The sequence below is a fragment of the Lolium perenne genome, chromosome 6 (genome assembly GCF_019359855.2).
Source record: "Lolium perenne isolate Kyuss_39 chromosome 6, Kyuss_2.0, whole genome shotgun sequence".
NCBI lineage: Eukaryota > Viridiplantae > Streptophyta > Magnoliopsida > Poales > Poaceae > Lolium > Lolium perenne.
Window position 1 is genome coordinate 69,464,802 of NC_067249.2, and position 27,538 is coordinate 69,492,339.

General features: G+C 44.6%; 2 protein-coding genes across 6 annotated transcripts; both read right to left on the reverse strand.

Annotated features, from left to right (window-relative positions):
- Positions 1–1,254: 1,254 nt before the first annotated feature.
- On the reverse strand, positions 1,255–8,465 carry LOC127307613 (uncharacterized). 5 transcript variants are annotated; one of them, XM_051338353.1, is made up of 22 exons: positions 7,745–8,465; positions 7,465–7,558; positions 7,283–7,364; positions 7,120–7,200; positions 6,897–7,031; positions 6,679–6,800; positions 6,317–6,481; positions 6,128–6,233; positions 5,914–6,019; positions 5,710–5,823; positions 5,447–5,619; positions 5,245–5,362; positions 4,569–4,793; positions 3,767–3,957; positions 3,513–3,680; positions 3,286–3,391; positions 3,068–3,196; positions 2,830–2,988; positions 2,531–2,734; positions 2,231–2,425; positions 2,083–2,154; positions 1,255–1,708 (listed from the first exon to the last, which is right to left on the reverse strand). In XM_051338353.1, exons 1-22 carry the CDS (start codon positions 8,294–8,296, stop codon positions 1,595–1,597), a joined length of 3,411 nt encoding a protein of 1,136 aa, XP_051194313.1. In that variant the 5' UTR covers positions 8,297–8,465; the 3' UTR covers positions 1,255–1,594. The 5 variants fall into 5 exon arrangements, with proteins under 5 accessions (XP_051194313.1, XP_051194312.1, XP_051194311.1 ...); XM_051338352.1 differs by having other exon boundaries at positions 7,283–7,367; XM_051338351.1 differs by having other exon boundaries at positions 7,465–7,564.
- A 1,604-nt stretch (positions 8,466–10,069) lies between these two features.
- Positions 10,070–11,805, reverse strand: LOC127307614 (uncharacterized). Its single transcript, XM_051338354.2, has one exon. The coding sequence runs from the start codon at positions 11,688–11,690 to the stop codon at positions 10,353–10,355; it is 1,338 nt and encodes a 445-aa protein (XP_051194314.1). The 5' UTR covers positions 11,691–11,805; the 3' UTR covers positions 10,070–10,352.
- Positions 11,806–27,538: the final 15,733 nt, after the last annotated feature.

A 27,538-nucleotide genomic window follows, 5' to 3' on the forward strand; every position in this document is an offset into this window, starting at 1 on the left:
AAGCAAATACCACCTACAAAACCACCCTAAAATTGGTATGGGGGTCAATTTGTCTAGTTTTGCATGGTTGAGGGGATTATGTGAGCCAATTTAAATTGAGGGGTTCTCTTTTCATTTTTTGAAATTTATGGAGGTATGTATACTTGTTTCCGGATGTAACAAATAACTTTTCTTAATTGAAAGAGTTGGTAAAAAGTCTTTTGTTTGGCAAAAATTCCACCGATACTACAATAAAATCCAAAAGTAATAAAATCTACAAAAGGTCTTTGGACCAACTAGCGACGACTGCAAGCACTCAAATGAGCCGAAGGCACGCCGCTGTCCTTGCCTCTCCCTCGTTGGAGCAAGGCAAAGATTGATGTAGTAGACAGCCAGGCAATCGTCTTGCTAAGGTTCCGAAGGACAAACACACGAGAGCAGTTGTTATCGCCGATGAAGAGAAGTGTAGATCAAAAGGAACACGAACCAAATCCAGCGAGATCCGCCGAAGACAAACCTCCACATGCCCTTTGACGATGATAGATGCATTACCGAGAGAGGGGTTGTGCTAGGAGAACTTTATTCCATCTTCAGGGAGTCGTCACCACCATGTATTCCAGAATATGACACAAGCCCTAAACAGACCGAAGAAAATAGCAACAAAAAACGGAGCCCTCAGATCTCTCTTAGGAACGAAGGGGGTACAATAGCAGTTACAAGTATTGACACTCCACTACCATCGCCACGGGACCGACCCTCACCAAAATCGGGGGCGGCGCCACCGAATGTCTAAATTACCTGAAACTTGTTAGGTTTTTTAAGGACTCCTTGATCTATACACATGTAAAAATGTAAGGCCCTTTCAGCATGTCAATTGCTTGTTTGATATGATCCAAAATTATTTTATTTTCAATAGTAGCGAGCTCTTCCCCCCAAAAAGCTGATCTTCTTCTTAGAGCTAGCTCATCCACCTAACAAGAGCTCCACCACCTGCTTAAAATTTGTTTTTTTTTTGCATTCCTCTTGTAAGATCAGATGTAAGTTTCTCATACTCTTATCTCTGTGGAAGGCAAGTGTATTTTTCAATAACTGTATTGCGAGATTTAACAGTCAGGAAGAGCTCCACCTCCTGTTTAAAATTTGGTCTTTTGCGTTCCTCTTGTAATCATATACAAGTTTCTCATACTCTAGTGAAGCTCTGTAGAAGGAAAGAGTATTTTTCAATAACTGTAATGCAAGATTTAATAGTCAGGAACCAACCTTTAGACCGAGCCCTGTGTCAGCCAAAATTTCTCACGTAAATTAACTCCAAAAGTCTAGAGAATTCAACAGCTGCCGAACAACCAGTACACGCAATTACACTAATCATATACACTTTGGAAAGCAAATCTTGCTTACCACTACACAACTTTCCTCTTATGTTTTGAAACAATTAACATCACGCTATGGACAAAAAGAATGTAGGCCGTCGACCTGTATACATATATTCTGCACACCAAACAATAAGCTTCAACCTCTTGCGACCAAAATATTGCTCTGGCCATATTTCAGATCTTCTCAGCAGAATTATGAGTAGAGATCGATCTGAACAATTCATGGTTCTTCTCACAAGCCCTCAACAGAGGATAGACCGGGCGTCGATCACTGATTGCGGAGGATCCAGGTCCTTGTCCTGGAGAGCATTGCCTAACAGCTTTTGCATCTCTGATGCGAAGACGTCGTCCAGGATCTGCACAACATAGCTCTTCAGGGTAAGAGGATTTATACAGTACATATTATTTGTTTCATCATTCACAAATGGTAGCTACTCGCTTCTTGTTGTCAAAATATTGCACCGTGCCTATAATTTCATACAGAACTTGCTGCCCCCTTGATAAGGCATAAAAAAACAAACACTGAAAATGTGATTACCAGGTTCTATATGAACCGATGCAAAATTTATAAGAATTATCTTGGTAATTTATCTCAATTCGTGCTATTGCACTTTGCTATAATTTCCTTTTGTTTGGTAATAATAGTTTTCATTTCTTAGAGCTGCTTCCCTATTATAAGATAATTCTTGGTCTCCTGTTATAAGATAATTCTTGGTGAGTGTGGTCTTACCCCTAAAGCGTAACTGGATCCACGGTACCAAATCCTATTCTCCTTTCTGCTCTCAAGAAATCTCAACACAATCTGAAAAATAAAGTTGATATATAAGCACAATTTTCCATGGCAACATTAGGACACAGAGTTTCTTTCTCATATTTACCTGGCCCAGCCTATCCCAGAAACCTCGGCAAATAGCAACAAATATTCTGCTGGAAAAGACCTCGTGGAGGTTGTGCATGTAATCAGAGAGCTGAGCACGGAGAGCTTGCATCCTTTCACGCATCTCGCTTTCACCTTCAGTCTCTTTTGTTTCTTCAAGAATCCGTTTTAGCCTCGTTGTACGGTTAGCTTGTGTCTGAAATTAACAAAAAAAATTATGACCTATACATGTGTGATCTGTCTCAGTTCAAACTGGACGAAGAGCGACATTAGTGTTTGAATGTGTCACAATAATTCTTACATCACTGACAATCTTCTCCACTATTGCTTGCAGGTATTTCTTGTACTTCTTCCTCAACATCACTGTGATGGAGTTCATTTGCTCTCCAAAAACCGTGGTCCCGTTTGCTATGGTTAGATATGCTGCCCATGATTTGAGAATATCCTCAATTCGGCAGTGTAACACATCTAGCATTCTTTTAACTGTATTCATGAATGTTCCTAGCTGTGATGAAGAACAATCAACTGGTCATTAGTGAACTGTGGCCCCCGTTAACGTCACTGAACAAAATGTGTGATATGATGCAAGCATATATATACCTGATTTGGCACAGAATATGGAGCTATCGATTGTCTTCTTGTCAGTCTTTGAACATGCTTCTCAAGAATTTTTGGTATGCCGTCTCTTAAGGGCATTAGAGTCTCCATATATTGCTTCTCCAATGCCTTCATAACTTCTCTTTCGACATCAGCAATAGCCTGAATAAGAAAAGGCACATCAACAAATTGCATGATAAACAGGGGGAGCTGATTCATGGAGTGCAAGTGTGTGACATACACTCTCCAAACTCATCAGATATTGAGGCCATCTGTTGATAACCACTCCATACTCATTTATGCTTTCTTTAATTTGCTCGTATATTTGCTCGACAAATGGTGAAGTTGTTGATGCTGCAGGGTATGCTAACTGCGAAGAGAGGTGATATATTAAGCAAGGAAGTCCAATTGCTAATCTCAACCAAGCGATCTGTTTCTAGTATGTGTTTTTATGATTACCTTTTCAGCTTTGCAGTAATCAAGCAAGTGCAACCGGGTATCTTCAACCCACACCATGATGTAATCATGGAACAACTCTCTCGAAAGTACACCCCCATGGACAGGTCTAAAATTGTATAAATGCAACGAAATGAATCAGCTGAAAAGTATGTGCACTTTGGGCCTTGGAGAAACATATCAATTGTAGAAAACAGTAGCGGTATAACGGTATATCAACTGTATCTAACCTCAATTGCCAGGAGTCAAGATCTCTCTCAAAATCAGCAGTTGCAATGAGCAGTTCAGCAACATGTTGTAGCGGTCTTGATGGGGGACTTGCAGAAAGAAAACCCTTCAATCGTTTGCAGAGTTCTGTACTATAGAGGGATGCTGCTATGTTCGGAAGATCTATCGAACTGAAGGGGGGAAAACGTCAGGGAAGTTCCGAGTAGTATCTGAACATATGGAAATATTTTTACTAGAGCAAGCATATAGTTGCTACCTTGGAAGTATATTCTGATTGTGAATCTTGATATCTGCTTGAATTTCAAGACTTATGTTAATGCATAGTGTCTTCATTTTGAGATATGCAGCAGAAATAGTCATAGGATCAGTGAGAAGGCTGTCATTATTGCTCGACATGAATTCGTCTGTCTCAATCATATGCCTCCTGCACCTCTTTGCAGCAGCAGTCTGTGAAAGGGAGATTTATCTGTTTACTGATGGCTAGAAGTATAACATCAAAAAGTATATACTACTATAATGTCTATAACCTTTATTTGTGCTAGCTTGGATGCAAGTTGCACCACAGGTGAAACATGACTCCGTTTATATGGATGTTTTTTTAGTGTAAATTGCACCATGCAACCAATGAACCATGTTTTAAAATTCATTCCACATGACTGCATATGCATGGTCTATTACGAGGTCAGCGATGATAAATATGTAAAGTTCCCAAACTGGACTAACAAACATTGAGTACTCTTTAGCCAAGGTTCGAAATAATCATAATGCTAAACACATTAACTTATACACTGTTTGAACAATCATAGTGAACCACGTTTTTTGTACTCCCTCCAATCCATTTTAGTTCTAGATACATCCAACTAGCAACAAGTAATATGGATCGGAGGGAGTAACATGTTATAGTTGGCTGAAAAAGACAAAGATATGATCTCTTAATATCGTAAATATAAATCTTTGAGCATTCCTATATAGTACATACTGTGAGCTTGTTGCTCTGAGCAAAAATATAAACAGTATACAAATGCAAAATGTTTAAAGTATTCATTTAGAATTCTGACCTGCAAATAGCTCCTAAGTATGCTTTGTGCTTCACTCGAGAGTATATCATGCAGTACACTAAATATCTGAACTGCAGGTGCCAAAGCTGGTGCAGCACAATCTGATATAGGGCCAAATAGTTCCGATAAGCCAGTAATAGAGTGCTCATCCAGTGATTTATAATTTTCAAACACAATCGCGAGAAGAACGTTGATCCTATCTTCACAGTCGAGCAGTAAACTTCTCTGTAAACACATAAGAAATAATCAGGCCTATTGATCCTGTAAAATGCTTCCTGATCTCTGTCATTATTCTGTTTATTTGCTGGCATAAGTGAGGACAAGAGAGGATCCCTGGGTGCTGCACCTTTGCCACACCTTCCTCTTAAAGAAAACTTTGTGGGTGCTAGTAACATATAATTAGTACAAATTGTGTCAATGGAGACATTTTAAGCTTCTTACAACTGGCAGTATATGCACGGAGCTTTTTTAATGCACAGATTATCTCTTGTCTCGTTAAAACTAACCAACCACCTTCCTCATTAAGAAAGAATTCAAGGTGCTACTACCCTAGAATTAGTACACAATATGTCCGATAGGTCATTTTGAACTTCTCAAGGTCATCTATGATTATTTATCTGTGTATTCAGTGTCATCTGGAAGTACATGGATGGAACCTTTTTATTGTAAAGATTACCTCTTGTCTCGTTAGAGTTCTATCATTCCGTGCTTTCATGACAGGGAGAAGCAGTTCATATGTCAATTCCAAGCAATCCTTTGTTGGCGTCGCCACATTCATAATGTAAGACAGGTACCTGCAAAATGCCATCAATAACAATATCATGCTTTGCTATATTCAATAGCCATCATTGAATGTACGCGACTAAATAATATGATACCTCAATTTTCTATATGCGTCTGATACCCCATAGTAATCAGAAAATTCATCCAACAGCCATTTCCATGAACCACTTATGTGCAACATTTTGCTGTTGAAATTTTGAGCTCTCATCGCTGCTTCCAGAACCATGTCATATATAATAGTATCCACAGCTAGACCACCTTGTAGCATCTATTTTTACAATGCGATGCAAGGTTAAGATAGACGCTGAATTGTTTTGCACATTCATCATGACATGGATATGAAAAGAGAAGAGCAAACCTTTTCAGATCCATAACTGTCGGAAGACACAGACAAGTTCATACAAAGCTGAATTTTGCCTACACATTCTTGATCGTCAAGGTATAGAGGCCACCATCTAGTCACTTCCTCCTGCTGTTTCAATGTGTACAATTGAGAGGTGAATTTTAGCTACTTTTCAGTACAGCAATGAACCAATGAGGGTGAGCACTGGTTAGTACATACATGGGTATCAGTGAATGACGATACTTGAATTTCTGCACGGCCTATGACAGCCCTATTGTTGTCCTGTACTTCAACAAGAATAGTGTCCCCCTGGTTCTCTAGATAACTGAGTCATAAGTTTTAGCTGTTAATAGATGGTTCAAGATCATTTTCCGAGCAAATCTTACAATTCCATTAATACAACGAATATGCAAGTTGATATGCTAGAACTTACAAGAGTTGAGATTCACCAATCCCTGGCTTTAAATATTGCAGAGAAATGGAATCTCTTTGTTGACCTTTGCATGAGCTTTTCAACTCTAGAGTACATGTGAACATTTCTGCAAGTATGACACTGTGTTACTAATTACAGAGATAAACTCTGTCAAGTATGGGCCATAGAAATAATTGTGTTTATCTTAACCTTCGGGCAAAGATGTAGCTGACGTGGACGTCAGCATAGTAACCTGGCTCTTCAGTATTTTAGAAATCTGTCTGACATACTCGCTGCCGGCTTGCATGTAGAGGTTTCTAAATGATGATGTTGCGCGGAGCTTTGGTCTTTGCGGTACAACACGTATCTTTTTTACTGTTAGCAAACAATCAGATTATGAGAGAGCAAACAACCAATTTTTTGGAAAGCATGCCTAACTAACCTATTCATCATAGAGTTTATTGTTAGCTTTACATTTCCAAAAAATAATTTTGTCAATGAACTCTATTCAGTGCAAGGAAAAGTTAAGAAGTAATGGAGATAAAGGATGTCCAGTGGTTGCTGATTCATACCTTCGATTTCAATCTGTTTAACAATTTTCCTTGCCTTCATGGTACACGTTTCATCCTTGTCATAGGCGTGTTTTCCATCATCTTGATTCTTATGCCTTGGATGAAGCAAAAATTTCTGTATTCTATTGATTATAGAGAGTTCATAAGCTGTGTGCTCAAAGGAAAATTATGCTCAAGTAACCTATGCTAAATTAATTCACGCATAAGTTGTTGCATACCCAAAGGCGCTTCGCAACACCATGCACTCGTCGCGAAGGAATTCCGGAGCCTCCATGCAGTTTTTAGCCCACGCATTCAGGCAAAGCCGGAAGCACGCATCGTACGCAACAAACGATTGCCATGCGCTTTGTACACTGCCAGGTAAAACATGGGCCCATAAGAATAGGAGAAACAAACAAGAACTTTTATAGATGGGTAAGCAAGCAGTAAATCAAAACGCACTTGGTTGTGAAGCTTGGTATCTGAGCTAGCAAATTGTTCTCGATGTACGGCATCTGAACACCATCCTCCTGAACGTTTGATCTGGATTGCAGTTTTGATCTCAGGGAAAAGAGCAGTCATGGACAAAGTACTCTTATGTGTAAATCATGATATCCGACTGTACCTGGTAGGAAGCTCATGAACATCTTGAGCCAGTATATCTGCCATCGATGACATCCCAGTTCTCTCAAAGCCTCCTCTCGGGTCTGCTGTTTGCGCATCGAGTGTTGGTTTTAGTTATCTCTTTCAGGCAAAAGGGGATACGAACAAACTGTGTTTGAAATAAGAAGTGATCGATGCTCTCACCAACTGCGTCGAAAATGCGATGGTCCTCCCCATCTTGTGCGATTGGGGGCGCACTGGGTGGCCCGAAATCCTGAAACCTGCGCTCGTCGACGTACTGTTCCTGGATAAACGTAACAGTTAAAGTTGATTCTTACTTTTGCCAGCACAACCGCGCATCTGCGCAAACGTCTAACTACGAAGCATGTAGGAGTATGATGGAATATTAACTAACAGAGTTCAGTTATCGCTAATTCACAATGCAAAACATCCAGCAGCAAGCTAGAGGAGCAAGCATCCTTACATGGGCGCTGTAGTCGACGGGGGTATCCAGAGCACGGGAGCATTTCCCGGCAAACGCGGCGGCGGCGGCCCGCACCTCGACCCGGAGGTTCTCCTTGGAGTGGCCCCTCACGAGCCCGCCCCCGCCCCTGCGGCTGAGCTGCGACGTGACCTCGTCGTCGACGCCGTAGAGGTCCCTGGCCCTCCTAAACAGGCTGGAGTCGCTGTCCTCCTCGGCGGTGGCGGTGCGGTCGTCGGAGAAGTTGCCGCCGTAGGCGTCGGTGAGCCCCCAGGACGCGACGCTCTCCTCCTCCTCGTCGTCGTCGTCCTCGGAGTAGAGCGCGGAGGAGTGGCGGCCGAGGAGGCCCGAGTGGGCGGTCCGCACCGGCGGCGGCAGGCTCTTGGGGGAGAAGAGGGCGGCGGCGGCGCACGGGCCCCGGTTGCCGTACAGCGCCGGCGCCGCGGCCGGGATCTGGCGCTCCGCGAGCGGGGACCTCGCGGTGGCTGGCGGAGCGGCCGCGCCTTGCTTGATCCAGCTGATCGCCGACTCGTCCAGGCCCTCCGTGAACATCATCGTCGCCGGACCGCGCCGCGCCTGGGGAGCGGGGATTGGAAATCGATATCTCTGCGGAATTGGGAAATTTTTGCGGGGGTTTGGGGATTTTGGGGGGATTGCGAAGAGAGGAATGGCGTGTGGAAGGTAGTACTAGAAGAAGAATCCGAGGAGGAGATGGAGGAGGTAGTGGGGGGTTTGTAACGGCTAGTTTGAATGGATCTGCGGACGCCGAGCTAGCAGACGGCTGTCTTGGGGTACGCTCTCAATAGGGCCCAGGTGTCTGTCTGTCTCGATTGGACTTTGAGTGGACCCCAGTCCAGCTGTCGGCGAGACAGTTACTACTGAGTTGTGATGTGCTGTATTAATTTCACATATACTTCTACAGATGTTAAACTGTGTACTAGAAATATTAACATTTAATGGCTCCCGAGCTCCAGTGCTCTCGTCATTTTTTTAAAGAAATTTATAAGTTATTAAAAAATTCGAAAACAATTTTGGAGATTGTTGGTGAAACATCTCACAATCATGCAAAATCTCAACCCCAAATTCTTTTTGTTTTGTGCTAGACGAAAATAACAAAATCTGATATGTTTTTGGAGATTTAAAAATGACTACTCAGAATCTACATTTTATCTTTTTGTGTAGCTTAAAATATAAAGTATTTAAAATTGATATTTTACACGTTTGTGGGATACATTATTAGCTATATGCAGATTTATTTTTAATTTTTTTTTTGAAACTCAAAAATATTTTATTTATTTATTTGGAAAATGACATCATTGGTGTTCATGTGCAACAAATCTCTGTCCTATTAACATACCATCTTTTTCAGAAGGGTATGTGAGAAATATTAACAGTTTGGAGTATATAATATCCGTTCGCTCAGGTTTCATCGATCTTTTTCAATAGGATCGGGGATGATCCATGTTGATTAGGAAAAACATACTCCGTACATGATCAGCAGAATTACGAGCATGCTTGCAAGGATTGGAACTGTCTCTTCAACATAGTCTGAAGCCGCAAGTTTGGAGATGCAGGATATATCTTCACGCCTTTAATTGACAAATTAGATTAGGAATTCGTCTAGTCAAAATAGAGTGTAAGGCATCGTTTGGCATCTCAGTATTTTCAAAACTATAAGTTTGTTAAAGCGAAACGTTCCCAAGTTAGGGTTAGCCACTGCCTTCAAATTTGCAAGAGCAGAACGCCATATACTACCTTATTGCTATAAAAAGAAAAAACATACATGATCCCTATTGATCTATAAGAAAACAGTATTGATAAAACCACTTTATGCTGAACAGAGTATAATCCCCATTGACCAGTTCACAGCTTTCCATACCCAGACCCAGTACAATCGTATCATCTACCAATTTGGCCGATTCCTCTATTTTGCTTTTCTTCAAAGCCAAGGTTTCCTTGTGTAATTTCATTCATTTCTTAATTTTTGTTCGAGTTGTCGAATTGATCGCTCAACATAGTCCAGGAGTTCAGCTCTATTTCAGACACACCCATAGCTTCTTGCAATTCAGAAAATTATTTATTCTATCTCCTTCATTCCTGATCGTTCAACCTCCCTGAGAATATCGAAGATGAGTACAGGAAGATACCAGGTAAAACTTTCTAATATCAGGTAATTTACTTTGTAATTTCAGACACACCGCTGTCTTCTCACATCATACACACTAACACACAGACTCTTTTTTTGCCAGAAAGATGTCGCTATTTTTTTTCTATACTAGATATACAAGGTAAAACTTTCTAATATCATACAAGATCATTAGAAAGAGATGAGAGAACAAAGCATTTACCCGGTGAAGAAGAGCCATGGAATGTAAGAATGGCCAATTTTCTTTGGGTGTATACAAATATATCACACGCGGATATACACACTGAATGTGCATGTAAGCACGAACATATGCAACGACTAACAGGGGCTATATCAATCTATCTTTTTTTTTTCTGCAATTTACCTATAATGGTATATCCATCTATCTGACTCTAACACGATTCTCGAATTCTCAAAGTAAATGCCACATTTCTACCCACACCTACACTGAATTTCTCTGCAGACTCACTTCCTCTCCTGTGAGAAACCAGGAACAGACAGGTGACAATTCTTCTGGAGGTGCAGCAGCACATCCTTAGCTTCCACGACCGACGATTTCCTGTGCTTTGCGAGCCTGCACGCGAACGCGACCGCCGAGCTAATGAAGTCGTCGGCGATCTCCAGAATCAGATCCTCCACCTCCGGATCGACCTCGCAGAGCGGATCCACCTGCGCAACCAAATCCTGTACCTTTCTTTTCCCAAGAAGCTGGCTGACATTTCCTCCACCTCCAGGTGGTCCTCTATGGAGAGCATTTGCCGCACCAGCGGCCATGGTTCCGCCTGACGAATGTGTCATCGGCTGGGAGGCAGGTGCTGGCATCCTTGGAGATGGTTGCTGTTGCTGTTGCTGCCGCTGCTGCTGGTTCAGGTGTTGGGCATTCAGGTGGGGAAGCCGTTGCAGCGCCTGGGCAATCTGCTGCCTATTCAGTCCCCTCTGCTGAAGTTGTTGTACCAGTTGCATCATCTGATCTCGCTGAAGTTGATTCGGAGGAAGAGGTGAGGCCATCGCTGATTGCATCTGCTGTGTCGGCGACATTTGCACCATGGGTCCATTTTGTGATGATCCTGCAGGTGGTAGCTGCTGTGGCCTCACTTGCTGCGCAAAACGTTGTTGAATTTGATGCGGAGAAAGAGGCGAGGCCATCGACGATTGCGCCTGCTGCGTTGGCAGCATCTGCACCATAGCTCCATTTTGTGATGATCCTGCAGGTAGCTGCTGCGGCCTCATTTGGGCGAAACGCTGTTGAGCTTGAGCGCTGTACGGGTTAGCCCTCATCTGGTTCATCCCGGCAATACCTCCCATGGATTGTGCAGTGGCAGCACTGAATTGTGTGCCTTGTACTACGCCCCTCTGCCCTGGCTGCGCCATCATCGGTGGCTGGAACTGGAGCCCGTACCGCGCCCTGTTGTCCTGCCCTTGCAGCGTCCGCGGCTGCCCCTGCGCGCCAAGCATGGCCTGCGCTACGCCGGCCGGGAAGCTCACCTGCGCGCCGTACGTCGCGCCGGCTGCCGCGTACCGTGGAGGCTGGCCGACGGCAGGGGCGCGGGAGGCCGGGCCCGAGCGGTGCATCGCGCCGAAGCCTTCCGCCGCCTGCGGGGGAGAAGGCGCCTGCAACCGCGGCTGGAGGTCCATGGATCTGCCCCCCGCAGCAGCCGACGCCGGGTCGGATACGGCAGGGGACAGGGGGATTTGGGGGGAGAATTGGCGGCTGGGGTTCTGCTGGTGCTGGTTGAGGATAGAGGCGGCGAACTGGTCGGGCTGCTGCGACGCGGTGGTGGCTGCGGACGGCGGATCGGCCATGGCGGATGGGCTGTGTAGGGTTTCGGCGGCGGCGATCGGAGACGACGCGTGCTGGACGGGTTTGCGTGACTGCGACGGGTCGTTTGGCTCCTGTGTTCCTTTTGACCGCCGGATCAATCAATGCAGGGGCCTATTTGAGCATCTCCAGTCGCGTCCCCCAAAGGGATTTGGGGCGCGCCGGACCAAAAATGCGTTCCAGCCGCGTCCCTCAAAGCCCATTTTTGTCCGGCGCGCCCCGATACGGTGTCCGGCGCCCCGAGCCCGTCCCCGTCCCACAGGGGACGCACCGGGGACGTCGGACACAATGAAAAGCGAGGCGGGGAGTGGCGGGGCCGACCCGTCAGCGGCACAATTAATTTTAACCTAACCGTCGCCTACCTCGCGACGGAAGTTATTGGCGCGCAGCGACGGTGCAGCTCCCGCAGAGGGCGCAGCGACGCGTCCCATCGCGCCTAGCTCTGCGTGCCGGCGTTAATGAGCGCCACCGCTCATCCGCCTCCCTCCGGCCTATAAAAAGGGGCGCCTCTCATCGTCCCTCTCACACACAAACCCTAGCGCCTCTCTCCCAAACCCTAGCCTCCACCATCTCTCAACAAGACTCGACGCTATGTCTGGTAGAGGCGGAGGCCGACCTCGCGGCCGCGGCCGTGGTCGTGGTCGTGGACGTGGCCGCGGCATAGCTGAACGCTCGCCGTCGCCTCCCACGCCGTCGTCTTCATCGTCGGAGATGAACGTGGAGCCGGACGTGTTGTTCGAGTTCGTCCTCGTCCTCAAGGGCGACCCGCGCGGCATCCAGAGGCTGCCGGACTCCTTCGCCGAGTACGTCGGCGGCGTACGTCCGCGCAAGATGCATCTGCGGGAGCATTCGTGCGGCTACTACCGATGGATCGTCGACGCGATCTACGACGCGCGCGGCAAGATGTACCTCAACCTCGGCTGGGAGAAGTTCGCGCGCCACCATAGCCTCCAAGCCGGCTTCATCCTCGTGTTCTCCTACTTCGGCAACAGGGACATGAGCGTCAAGGTCTTCGACGAGAGGCGCTGCCGCCTGGACTACCACGGCGACAGGGACTCCCACGACGACAGCACCGACGAGGAGGACGACTGATGAGTGTTGTTTCTTCGCAGCGAATACGTGCACAGAGGTTTCTGCCTGTTCGCCTCATCGGTAGAACCAACAAGGGCACCATCCTCCCGCTGGATTTTCCAGTTTAGGTGACTGGGTGTGCCCTCGAGTGTTCTTTCTTAGCAGCGAACACAGCAAACCTCCGATGCACGGCCTAGTTAGGTTTAGTTTATTTGCAATATTTTATATTTTTATATTTGTGTCCACCACGGTTCCAACTATGTATTAGTTTGTGGAAACCACGTTCCCAATTATGTATTAGTTTGTGGAAATTGAAATAAAAATGCCAAAAAAAAGTATTTTAAATGTTTGGGGGCGGCGTTTGGGGGACGCGGCTGGGGAGCGACGTCCCCCAAAGGCGGCACGAACAAAACACGTCCCCCAAACGCTCAATCCGGCGCGGTTTGGGGGACGGTTTGGGGGACGCGACTGAAGATGCTCTTTGATCCACGGAATAGTAGAAGAAAATTATATTTGGACTTTTTCAGATAAACCAAAGGGAAATTATATTTGGATACTGTGAAGATCCCAGTGATTTGATGATTCTAAACGCGGTGATTCCCGCAGCTAGGAGTATCTCGTCTATCCGCGTGGATTATATCTCATCCTTGCTCCTAGAATCGAAAGGTCGATCCCTCCGCTGGTATCATTGTGTACAACGAATCATCCATCAATGTTCCATTGTCCAAGGCATTGCGCTCACGACGAGGGCAGTCTAGCCTTTCGGCTTAGACAGAGATCTGCGTGGGAGAGAGGGAGATATAGTAAGAGCCTTAGAGCATCTCCACTCGTGCCCCCGTCGAGGCCCCCGGCGAGCGTTTTTCCATCCGGACGGCGTAATTCGGCCCAGTTGCGCCCCTGGTTCCTCGTTTTCGTCCGGATTTGGCCCTTCATCCATCCGGCGAGCCCACGCCACCCCCGGCTCCCCGGGGAGCGCTCGGGGACTCCGGACGAAACGAAAGCGCGCGAAACGTTCCCGCGCGTCTGGTGGCCCCAACTTGTCGGCGAGAGACACCGATCGTCGTCCTCATCGCATCGTCTTCCGCGCGCTGTAAAAGCCTGCCGCCGGTCAGCATTCGCCGGACGCGTAGCTTCCACGCGGCGAGTTAATGCCGTCGCCTCGGTTTCATGCGCGTCTACCGCTATTTATCGCCGAACTACCCCGGCCGCCCCGCATTCACCTCCTCGCTCGTCTTCCCCCAAATCATCCCCGAACTCGAAGGAACCAGCAATGGCGAACGACGGTGCGGCCAACAACAGCTTCGGCCGCCGCTCTCTCCACCAATGGGAGGGGCGACTCCTGCACGCGGCGGGCTACCCTGCGCCGCCGGACTTCCGCGCGCCGGGAGGCTGGAGGCTGAGCGCAGGCGGCATGCCGATCCCGCCGCCGCCAACGGGTGGCGGCGCACTCGAAGCGGCGATCGAGGAGGCGCGCGTCACTCTCAGTGACGAGCAGCGCGCGGATCCGCGCTTCGACCCCGACAACCACGAAGCGTGGATCGCGTTCTTCCGGCGAAGGTCCGAACGCGAACTCGCCGCTTACGACGGCCCTCCTCCTCCTCCGGCAAGGAACAACGCCGCCGGCCGCCGCCGATGGTGGAGCGCGCCCAACCGCACCCTCGAGAATGTGCTCGCGCACATCGAGGACGGGAACTCCCCTGTCCTGGGGATGCCGCCGCCGGTGGCGGCTACCGTGTCGCGCCGGCACGGTAGTTCCTGGATACCGAGGAGGATGGCGCCGTCCTCTTCGTCGTCGGGCTCGAGATCGGCGTCTAGGTCCGGCGGGTCGACGCCGGCCACCGTCAAGAAGGAGTGGCCGTCTCCGGCCACCGTGAAGAAGGAGCCGGCGTCCCCACCGCCGACCAGAGGGCGCAGCAGCGGCGCGCTCGTCATCCGCGACCAGCCCTCCTCGCCGCAACGCGGGCGGAAGAGGAAGACGGCGAAGAATGAGGCCGCCGCGGCCGCCGCCAACTAGCTCGCCGAGGAGGAGGCGAAGCGCGCGGAGGACGCCGCGGTGGCGGAGGCGATCGCTGTGTCGCCGAAGGACCTGGTGCCCGCCGACAACAGCCTCCCCATCGGCCGCGCCGGAGTGGTCCAGCGCGATCGGGAGCGCCAGAGGCGGAGCACGGCGGCGGATGTTGGATCGGCCGCCGCGCGACAACTCGCCGCCCGCGCCGCCGCACCGCCGTCCTCGCGGAACGCCGCGCCCGTGGAGGTGATCAAGCTCGAGGAGAGCAGCGACGACGACATCTACCGGCCGTCGCCTCCACGCGCCGGCGACGCTGGCCGTGGCACGAGCCGCCGGTACGAGGCGCCGCCGCTTCAGTGACGACGCCGGCTCCAGCGACGACGACGACGGCGGCGACTACACGACCTTCTACCGCCATTTCGGCATGTAGGAGGCCGCTTTTAGTTTTAGTATTAGTTTGCCAATCGCCGAATTCAAATATATGTACGAAATCGGCCTATTTATGTACGAACTCGCCTCTATATGTTAAATATCATTAAATTTCGCTTATGTTTGAACGAATTCGCCTATTTTGTCTGAATTCGTCGTATTACGTTGCATCCATCCTGGGCTCGCGGCTGGAAAAATGGACCTCCCTGATGGCGTGTATTTCACACGTTCGTTGGGCAACCCCAAGAGGAAGGTATGATGCGCACAGCAGCAAGTTTTCCCTCAGAAAGAAACCAAGGTTTATCGAACCAGGAGGAGCCAAGAAGCACGTTGAAGGTTGATGGCGGCGAGATGTAGTGCGGCGCAACACCAGGGATTCCGGCGCCAACGTGGACCCTGCACAACACAACCAAGATACTTTGCCCCACCGACACAAAGGAGGTTGTCAATCTCACCGGCTTCTGTAACAAAGAGTTAACCGTATTGTGTGGAAGATGATTGTTTGCGTAAAAACAGTAGAACAAGTATTGCAGTAGATTGTATTTCAAGAAAGAGAATTGGACCGGGGTCCATACTCACTAGAGGTGTCTCTCCCATAAGACGAACAGCATGTTGGGTGAACAAATTACAGTTGGGCAATTGACAAATAAAGAGAGCATGACAATGCACATACATATCATGATGAGTATAGTGAGATTTAATTGGGCATTACGACAAAGTACATAGACCGCCATCCAACTGCATCTATGCCTAAAAAGTCCACCTTCAGGTTATCATCCGAACCCCCTCCAGTATTAAGTTGCAAGCAACAGACAATTGCATTAAGTATGGTGCGTAATGTAATCAACAACTACATCCTTAGACATAGCATCAATGTTTTATCCCTAGTGGCAACAAAGACAACACAACCTTAGAACTTTCTCACATTGTCCTGTGTCAATGCAGGCATGAACCCACTATCGAGCATAAGTACTCCCTCTTGGAGTTACAAGCATCTACTTGGCCAGAGCATCTACTAGTAACGGAGAGCATGCAAGATCATAAACAACACATAAGCATAACTTTGATAATCAACATAACAAGTATTCTCTATTCATCGGATCCCAACAAACGCAACATATAGAATTACAGATAGATGATCTTGATCATGTTAGGCAGCTCACAAGATCCGACAATGATAGCACAATGGGGAGAAGACAACCATCTAGCTACGTCTATGGACCCATAGTCCAGTGGGTAGACTACTCACACATCACACCGGAGGCGACCATGGCGGCGTAGAGTCCTCCGGGAGATGATTCCCCTCTCCGGCAGGGTGCCGGAGGCGATCTCTGGATCCCCGAGATGGGATCGGCGGCGGCGGCGTCTCGGAAGGTTTTCCGTATCGTGGTTCTCAGTGATCGGGGTTTTCGTCACGGAGGCTATTTGTAGGCGGAAGGGCAGAGTCGGGGGCCGTACGAGGGAGCCACACCATAGGGGCGGCGCGGGCCCCCCTCGGGCCGCGCCGCCACGTGGTGTCGCCACCTCGTGGCCCCACTTCGTGTGTTCTTCGGTCTTCGGAAGCTCCGTGGAAAAATAGGCCCCTGGGCTTTGATTTCGTCCAATTCCGAGAATATTTCCTTACTAGGATTTCTGAAACCAAAAATGCAGAAAACAGCAAATCGGCACTTCGGCATCTTGTTAATAGGTTAGTTCCGTAAAATGCACGAATATGACATAAAGTGTGCATAAAACATGTAGAAAACATCAATAATGTGGCATGGAACATAAGAAATTATCGATACGTCTGAGACGTATCAGCATCCCCAAGCTTAGTTCTGCTCGTCCCGAGCAGGTAAAACGATAACACAGATAATTTACGGAGTGACATGCCATCATAATCTTGATCATACTATTTGTAAAGCATATGTAGTGAATGCAGCGATCAAAACAATGTGTATGACATGAGTAAACAAGTGAATCATATAGCAAAGACTTTTCATGAATAGCACTTCAAGACAAGCATCAATAAGTCTTGCATAAGAGTTAACTCATAAAGCAATAATTCAAAGTAAAGGCATTGAAGCAACACAAAAGAAGATTAAGTTTCAGCGGTTGCTTTCAACTTGTAACATGTATATCTCATGGATATTGTCAACATAGAGTAATATAATAAGTGCAATAAGCAAGTATGTAGGAATCAATGCATAGTTCACACAAGTGTTTGCTTCTTGAGGTGGAGAGAAATAGGTGAACTGACTCAACATTGAAAGTAAAAGAATGGTCCTCATAGAGGAAAAGCATCGATTGCTATATTTGTGCTAGAGCTTTGATTTTGAAAACATGAAACAATTTTGTCAACGGTAGTAATAAAGCATATGCATCATGTAAATTATATCTTATAAGTTGCAAGCCTCATGCATAGTGTACTAATAGTGCCCGCACCTTGTCCTAATTAGCTTGGACTACCTGGATTATCACCGCAATACATATGCTTTAACCAAGTATCACAAAGGGGTACCTCTATGCCGCTGTACAAAGGTCTAAGGAGAAAGCTCGCATTTGGATTTCTCGCTTTTGATTATTCTCAACTTAGACATCCATACCGGGACAACATAGACAACAGATAATGGACTCCTCTTTTAATGCTTTAAGCATTCAACAACAATTAATTCTTTTCTCATTAGAGATTTGAGGATGTTTGTCCAAAACTGAAACTTCCACCATGGAACATGGCTTCGGTTAGCGGCCCAATGTTCTTCTCTCACAATATGCATGCTCAAACCATTCAACTCAGAGTAGATCGCCCTTACTTCAGACAAGACGAACATGCATAGCAACTCACATGAAATTCAACAATGAGTTGATGGCGTTCCCTCAAGAAACATGGTTATCGCACAACAAGCAACTTAATAAGAGATAAAGTGCATAATTACATATTCAATACCACAATAGTTTTTAAGCTATTTGTCCCATGAGCTATATATTGCAAAGGTGAATGATGGAATTTTTAAAGGTAGCACTCAAGCAATTTACTTTGGAATGGCGGAAAATACCATGTAGTAGGTAGGTATGGTGGACACAAATGGCATAGTGGTTGGCTCAAGTATTTTGGATGCATGAGAAGTATTCCCTCTCGATACAATGGTTTAGGCTAGCAAGGCTTATTTGAAACAAACACAAGGATGAACCGGTGCAGCAAAACTCACATAAAAGACATATTGAAAACATTATAAGACTCTACACCGTCTTCCTTGTTGTTCAAACTCAATACTAGAAATTATCTAGACCTTAGAGAAACCAAATATGCAAACCAAATTTTAGCATGCTCTATGTATTTCTTCATTAATGGGTGCAAAGCATATGATGCAAGAGCTTAATCATGAGCACAACAATTGCCAAGTATCACATTACCCAAAACATTTATAGCAATTACTACATGTATCATTTTCCAATTCCAACCATATAACAATTTAACGAAGGAGAAACTTCGCCATGAATACTATGAGTAGAAACCAAGGACATACTTGTCCATATGCTACAGCGGAGCGTGTCTCTCTCCCATAAAGTGAATGCTAGGATCCATTTTATTCAAACAAAACAAAAAACAAAAACAAACCGACGCTCCAAGAAAAAGCACATAAGATGTGATGGAATAAAAATATAGTTTCAGGGGAGGAACCTGATAATGTTGTCGATGAAGAAGGGGATGCCTTGGGCATCCCCAAGCTTAGACGCTTGAGTCTTCTTGATATATGCAGGGGTGAACCACCGGGTGCATCCCCAAGCTTAGAGCTTTCACTCTCCTTGATCATGTTGCATCATACTCCTCTCTTGATCCTTGAAAACTTCCTCCACACCAAACTCGAAACAACTCATTAGAGGGTTAGTGCACAATATAAATTGACATATTCAGAGGTGACACAATCATTCTTAACACTTCTGGACATTGCATAATGCTACTGGACATTAGTGGATCAAAGAAATTCATCCAACATAGCGAAAGAGGCAATGCGAAATAAAAGGCAGAATCTGTCAAAACAGAACAGTTCGTATTGACGAATTTTAAAATGGCACCAGACTTGCTCAAATGAAAATGCTCAAATTGAATGAAAGTTGCATACATATCTGAGGATCATGCACGTAAATTGGCTTAATTTTCTGAGTTACCTACAGGGAGGTGGACCCAGATTCGTGACAGCATAGAAATCTGGAACTGTGCAGTAATCCAAATCTAGTACTTACTTTTCTATCAACGGCTTAACTTGGCACAACAAAACACAAAACTAAGATAAGGAGAGGTTGCTACAGTAGTAAACAACTTCCAAGACACAAAATAAAAACAAAGTACTGTAGGTAAAAACATGGGTTGTCTCCCATAAGCGCTTTTCTTTAACGCCTTTCAGCTAGGCGCAGAAAGTGTGTATCAAGTATTATCAAGAGATGAAGTGTCAACATCATAATTTGTTCTCATAATAGAATCAAAAGGTACCTTCATTCTCTTTCTAGGGAAGTGTTCCATACCTTTCTTGAGAGGAAATTGATATTTTATATTACCTTCCTTCATATCAATGGTAGCACCAATTCAAGAAAAGGTCTTCCCAATATAATGGGACAAGATGCATTGCATTCAATATCCAAGACAACAAAATCAACAGGAACAAGGTTATTGTTAACGGTAATGCGAACATTATCAACTTTACCCAAAGGTTTCTTTGTAGAATGATCAGCAAGATTAACATCCAAATAACAATTTTTCAGCGGTGGCAAGTCAAGCATATTATAAATTTTCTTAGGCATAACAGAAATACTTGCACCAAGATCACATAAAGCATTACAATCAAAATCTTTAACCTTCATCTTAATGATGGGTTCCCAACCATCCTCTAGCTTTTTAGGAATAGAGGCTTCACGCTCTAGTTTCTCTTCTCTAGCTTTTATGAGGGCATTTGTAATATGATGCGTGAAAGCCAAATTTATAGCACTAGCATTAGGACTTTTAGCAAGTTTTTGCAAGAACTTTATAACTTCAGAGATGTGGCAATCATCAAAATTCAAACCATTATAATCTAAAGCAATGGGATCATCATCCCCAATGTTGGAAAAAATTTCAGCGACTTTATCACGAAGCGATTTCAGCTTTTAGCAGTTTCAGGCAGTTTTTCGCGCTTTGCATTAGAAGTGGAAACATTGCTAACACCAATTCTTTTATTAGTATGAGTAGAAGGTGCAGCAACATGTGTAGCATTAGCATTACTAGTGGTGGTAATAGTCCAAACTTTAGCTATATTCTTCTCTTTAGCTAGTTTTTCATTTTCTTCTCTATCCCACCTAGCACGCAGTTCAGCCATTAATCTTATATTCTCATTAATTCTAACTTGAATGGCATTTGCTGTAGTAGTAATTTTATCATCTAAATCCTCAGGTTTAGCAGCCATTTTATTAATTAAAGAAGATTGTGATGCAGACATGTATGAGATTCGGTTTTCAGCATTAGCAAGTTTAGTTTGCAACCCCGAGATCTCCCTATTCAGATTTTCAAGTTGATTCCCTATATTCTTCAACAAGGTAGATTGCTCATTCAATGTTTCAGTAAACAATTTATTTTGCTCATATTGTGATTGCATAAAGCTCTTAGTGGATCTTTCAATTTCTAGTATCTTCTCTTCATTAGGTGAAACATATCTACCATGAGAATTACCATTAGCAGGATATGGCCTAGAATCATTGTAATTGTTATTTTTAATGAAATTCACATCAACATATTCTTTTTGAGCAACCAATGACGCTAACGGAACATTATTATAATTAACATTAGGCCTACCACTCGCAAGCATAGACATAATAGCATCAATCTTATCACTCAAAGTAGAGGTTTCTTCGACAGAATTTACCTTCTTACCTTGTGGAGCTCTCTCCGTGTGCCATTCAGAGTAGTTGATCATCATATTATCAAGAAGCTTTGTTGCTTCACCAAGAGTGATGGACATAAAGGTCCCTCCAGCAGCTGAATCCAATAAATTCCGTGAAGAAAAATTTAGTCCTGCATAGAAGGTTTGGATGATCATCCAAGTAGTCAGTCCATGGGTTGGGCAATTTTTAACCAGAGATTTCATTCTTTCCCAAGCTTGAGCAACATGTTCAGTATCTAATTGTTTAAAATTCATTATGCTACTCCTCAAAGATATAATTTTAGCAGGGGGATAATATCTACCAATAAAAGCATCCTTGCATTTAGTCCATGAATCAATACTATTCTTAGGCAGAGATAGCAACCAATCTTTAGCTCTTCCTCTTAATGAGAAAGGGAACAATTTTAGTTTAATAATATCACCATCTACATCTTTATATTTTTGCATTTCACATAGTTCAACAAAATTATTAAGATGGGCAGCAAGATCATCGTAACTAACACCGGAAAATTGATTGTTCATAACAAGATTAAGTAAAGCAGGTTTAATTTCAAAGAATTCTGCTCGTAGTAGCAGGTGGAGCAATAGGTGTGCATAAGAAATCATTATTATTTGTGGTTGTGAAGTCACACAACTTAGTATTTTCAGCGTTGGCCATTTTAGCAACAGTAAATAAAGCAAACTAGATAAAGTAAATGCAAGTAAACTAAATTTTTTGTGTTTTTGATATAGCAAACAAGATAACAAATAAAGTAAAACTAGCAACTAATTTTTTTGTATTTTGATTTAGTGCAGCAAACAAAGTAGTAAATAAAACTAAGCAAGACAAAAACAAAGTAAAGAGATTGAGAAGTGGAGACTCCCCTTGCAGCGTGTCTTGATCTCCCCGGCAACGGCGCCAGAAAAAGAGCTGTTGACGTGGGAGTTGAAAATCTTTGTGGTGTAACTTTTCTTCGTTCCCCGGCAACGGCGCCAGAAAAAGAGCTTGATGGCGTGTATTTCACACGTTCGTTGGGCAACCCCAAGAGGAAGGTATGATGCGCACAGCAGCAAGTTTTCCCTGAGAAAGAAACCAAGGTTTATCGAACCAGGAGGAGCCAAGAAGCACGTTGAAGGTTGATGGCGGCGAGATGTAGTGCGGCGCAACACCAGGGATTCCGGCGCCAACGTGGAACCTGCACAACACAACCAAGATACTTTGCCCCAACGAAACAGTGAGGTTGTCAATCTCACCGGCTTGCTGTAACAAAGAGTTAACCGTATTGTGTGGAAGATGATTGTTTGCAGAAAACAGTAGAACAAGTATTGCAAAGAGATTGTATTTCAAGAAAGAGAATTGGACCGGGGTCCACAGTTCACTAGAGGTGTCTCTCCCATAAGACGAATAGCATGTTGGGTGAACAAATTACAGTTGGGCAATTGACAAATAAAGAGAGCATGACAATGCACATACATATCATGATGAGTATAGTGAGATTTAATTGGGCATTACGACAAAGTACATAGACCGCCATCCAACTGCATCTATGCCTAAAAAGTCCACCTTCAAAGGTTATCATCCGAACCCCTCCGGTATTAAGTTGCAAGCAACAGACAATTGCATTAAGTATGGTGCGTAATGTAATCAACAACTACATCCTTAGACATAGCATCAATGTTTTATCCCTAGTGGCAACAGCACAACACAACCTTAGAACTTTCTCACACTTGTCCCGGTGTCAATGCATGAACCCACTATCGAGCATAAGTACTCCTCTTGGAGTTACAAGCATCTACTTGGCCAGAGCATCTACTAGTAACGGAGAGCATGCAAGATCATAAACAACACATAAGCATAACTTTGATAATCAACATAACAAGTATTCTCTATTCATCGGATCCCAACAAACGCAACATATAGAATTACAGATAGATGATCTTGATCATGTTAGGCAGCTCACAAGATCCGACAATGATAGCACAATGGGGAGAAGACAACCATCTAGCTACTGCTATGGACCCATAGTCCAGGGGTAGACTACTCACACATCACACCGGAGGCGACCATGGCGGCGTAGAGTCCTCCGGGAGATGATTCCCCTCTCCGGCAGGGTGCCGAAGGCGATCTCCTGGATCCCCCGAGATGGGATCGGCGGCGGCGGCGTCTCTGGAAGGTTTTCCGTATCGTGGTTCTCGCATCGGGGTTTCGTCCACGGAGGCTATTTGTAGGCGGAAGGGCGAGTCGGGGGCCAGACGAGGGAGCCACACCATAGGGCGGCGCGGGCCCCCCGGGCCGCGCCGCCACGTGGTGTCGCCACCTCGTGGCCCCACTTCGTGTGTTCTTCGGCCTTCGGAAGCTCCGTGGAAAAATAGGCCCCCGGGCTTTGATTTCGTCCAATTCCCGAGAATATTTCCTTACTAGGATTTACGAAACCAAAAACAGCAGAAAAAGAATCGGCACTTCGGCATCTTGTTAATAGGTTAGTTCCAGAAAATGCACGAATATGACATAAAGTGTGCATAAAACATGTAGATAACATCAATAATGTGGCATGGAACATAAGAAATTATCGATACGTCGGAGACGTATCACTCCCCACGCCAAATCTTCCTCCAATCCGGACGAAAATTTCGCCGGATTTGGGCGTGGGGAGCCCAAACGAGTGGGGATGCTCTTATACCCGAGGAGAAACTATGTGTGCTCCAAGGGGAGGGGTTGCACCTCTTTATGTAGGCGGGGCTGGGAGGACCATCTTGCAGGAGGGGGCAGCCCTAGGGCACAACCTCCCCCTTCATCGCTACCGCTTGGCTGCTATCGCCACCAACCCTAGTTGACCCACCTTTATTTCATCCCAAAGCAAGGAGCACATCCCTGTGTGGCTTGGGGCCTGAGCCCATATGGGCTTATATGGCCCATGCGGCCACCTATGGGGCCGCAACAATAATGCAGCTCATAGGTCTCTTTGGTACCCCTCCGGTCCTTCAACATAAAGTCCGGAGGCCCTATGAAATATTCTAGAATAACTCCAAATGTCTCCGAAATAATTTTAATGTCCCAATAAAAATTTCGATGACACTCTATCAAACGTAAAACACAAATAAACTACCACCACAAGTTGATTTGCTTTAAGCATGTGATCCAAGAAGTTCGGTAATATGTAGACATGACTTTAAAACTCCTTCAGATCAATAACTAACAGCGGGACCTGGACAACCATGATAACCCCTAGACAGACACACACACACATAGATAATATCATCCTATAGTTGATACAAATGTTAATACCTATGTGCTCATTACAACACTTAATCACTATATCCCTTACCCTGAGTCCGCTATTGCTCTATTTTCTCATTATTTATTCCGATGTCCTTGCGATCATTATAATAATTTGTTCTGGCCAGATGACATTGCGACATCGTAATATCGAGCGAGCTCGCGGTGTACATATCCATCACCATGAGGAGCAACATCCCATTCTTGAATTATCCAAGTTCTTATGCGTACCTTCCGATGTACCCAATCATCATCATTGTGATCACCTTGTTACAGACAACATCTAATGATAACCAAAGTGCATACGAGGTCACTTACACTCTCATGGTCTAAAGACTTGTGCATAATACAATGACATGATGATAATGATACTAACAACGAACGACAAAACTATCTCATAGTATACCCTTGTCTTTTCACCATTGTACTCTCATTGTTGTTGGCATCCTTGTTACTTTAACAATACCCATGACCAGGAAAATATGGTCATCACACAACACATGAGCTAGTCCTAGAGGCGGGACTAGGAAAAACTTGATATTTACATCTCTACACGTATTTATGAGTTTTCCTTCGAATCTCACATCAAAGTACCATATCAGTTATAGCATAAAGACATAAACAATAATCATAACATTGGAATCAAATAATATTATTTATTATTGCCTCTAGAGCATAACTCCTTTATTTTATATAAACAAAATAAATTTACATCAGGTTAGACATAAGGAAAAAAAATTCTATGGAATTGCACACAAAGTTGATCATAGAAGACTTAAAGCGGAGACCACGAGCTACACTAAACCCATTATTTGAAAACACTCATAATTTGTATTTCGAAGTTTTAAAAAATTCGAAACAAAATTCTGGAGACAACCAATGATTTATACTACAATGTTGTAAAATTTCAATACAAACTACTTCATATTATAGTCTACACAAAATTGAAAAATTGTGACAGATTTTGTAGTGAATAGTGCATATTTTAAGACTATAAATTTGTCATTTTTTAAACTTCGTGTAGCCTAGAATACAAATTAGTTTGCACTAAGATTCTACACCATTGTTGCATACATCATTGGATACCTCTGGAATTTTACTTGAATTTTTGTGATACTTTAGAATACGAATTTTAAGTGTTTGAAAATAAAATCTACATGAAGCTCGGCCTGCAAAACGCCACACTCGTAGACCATAGGATATATTCCTATGATTTCAAATCCTACAAAGCAAAGAAGCTCCATAGGAAAAAAAAACCTAAGGGATGCAATCGTCCAAATCAAACCCCTACGAAATTCATTGAATCAAAATAACTCTTATCCTTTTGTTTGTACTATTCTATGTTTTTGGGATCATGTGAATGAAACTCCTCCCGGAGTCACGTGGAGATCCGCAACCTAATTCCACAAAAACATGAAATTCAAGATATGTTTTTTTTTGATAATACGCTAAGCTGAACTTTAGGGTACTTCGAAAAATATTAATTGACAAACCGGGCGTAAATATTGTCTAATACACCCATTTTCGTTTCTTTCCGTATATAATAGGGACATAAATGTTCCCACCACTAATCCCCGGTCTGTCTCAAGTTCTACCTTTCCTGTCCTCCATGAGAACTTATTTTCTTTATCCCGCCTATGACGCCACCCAATTATACTCCACCTGCCACCTCTGAAGAAGAAGCTCATGCGTATGTCATCACAACTCCATTCATGCTAGCTTCCACTCATATGGCATTCCCCTTGCCTCACCAGGATGCGACGTAGGCTCTAGCCGCGACCCATTCTTTCTCATGACTACCATAGGGGATATGTAGAGATGAACTATATTTGAAGGTATAAACATAAAAAAATTTAAACAAACTAAGCATAAAGCTTTTTAAAGCATAATAAGAAAGACAACAAAATTCCAACAAAAGGAAACATGAGAGTCATTAATTAGATTAGTGTGATGACAACATCTCCCAAAAGCTAGGATGGGTATAGAATTAGAGATGACCAAGTGTACTTTATTTCTATATCCATCATAATCAGAACAAGATCTCTATGTTCACCTCTAACTAGACCATAAACTTGTCTTAAACTGAATTAGCAAGTGTTGCTTCTGGCATATAATGTCCAATAGGTACACAAGATAGACTGCATGTGGCATTATGAGACATGATCATGCAGGTTATGATAAATGAGTTCTATAAGTTTAATCAAGGTGGATTTCAAATGGTACCAACGAAATAATTATATCAATAGATGAATTTTGTAAAGCCACCTCCTTAGTTCACAAGTTTCTTCCATGACAAGGAGTCCCCTGCAAGCACTGGTGGAAAAACAGGCTTTGGTCGCGGTTGGCAACTGCCATTAGTCGCGGTGGCGCAACCGCGACCAAAGCAGCGCGACTAAAGGCCCCCCCCCTTTAGTCGCGGTTCCTTACGAACCGCGACTAAAGGCCCGTCCACGTGGGCCGCAGGGGAGCGCCAGGGCGGAGGACCTTTAGTCGCGGTTCTTCTGGCCAACCGCGACTAAAGGCCTCCGCAGGGTTTAGGGTTTTAGCCCCCCTCCCCCTAAATCTGGTTTCTTTTTAATTTGTATTGTTTTATTTCTTTTGGGTTTTAATTTTGAAGGAGTTTCACATATTCTACGGTACTGTATACATACATGCATATGAATGTACAATTTCAAACAAATTTGAAATTAGAACCAAAAAGAATTCAAGAGGAATATACAATATATATTCAATATCGGATGACCATATACAATATATATTCAATATCGGATGACCATATACAATTTTGAACAAGTTAGTTACAAATTCTGGTGCATATAAAGTTCTACGTCATCGTAATAGTGTTCTCCTCTAGGATCGATGACTTCCCTCGCCAACCATCCAGCTAGTTCCTCTTGAAGTGGTCGGAAGCGAGCTTCTGGACTAAGCGTCTTCCGGAGGTTATTCCTCGTGATGTTGTTCTCACACGTCCGGTCCCGCTCATGGCAGTATCTCCGGATCCTCTCACAAACATAGTATCCACATAGAGTGGTCCCCGGTGGCTGAATATCCCCAGTCGTCCGCACTGCCATTTTAAAATGTAGCTCCTTTTTGAATTCACCGACCTTGGTATCTACGAACCGTCTCCAAACCCTACGAGGCAAAGAAAATTAAATAAACAAGAGAGTTATTAATTAG

Coding starts and splice junctions, on each gene's coding strand:
- LOC127307614 (XM_051338354.2), bottom strand. CDS start 11,690: ATGGCCGATCCGCCGTCCGCAGCCACCACCGCGTCGCAGCAGCCCGAC.
- LOC127307613 (XM_051338349.1), bottom strand. CDS start 8,296: ATGATGTTCACGGAGGGCCTGGACGAGTCGGCGATCAGCTGGATCAAG. Junction 2,735..2,829: donor CATATTCTGTGCCAAATCAG/GTATATATATGC, acceptor TCTTCATCACAG/CTAGGAACATTCATGAATAC. Junction 2,155..2,230: donor TCTGGGATAGGCTGGGCCAG/GTAAATATGAGA, acceptor TTTATTTTTCAG/ATTGTGTTGAGATTTCTTGA.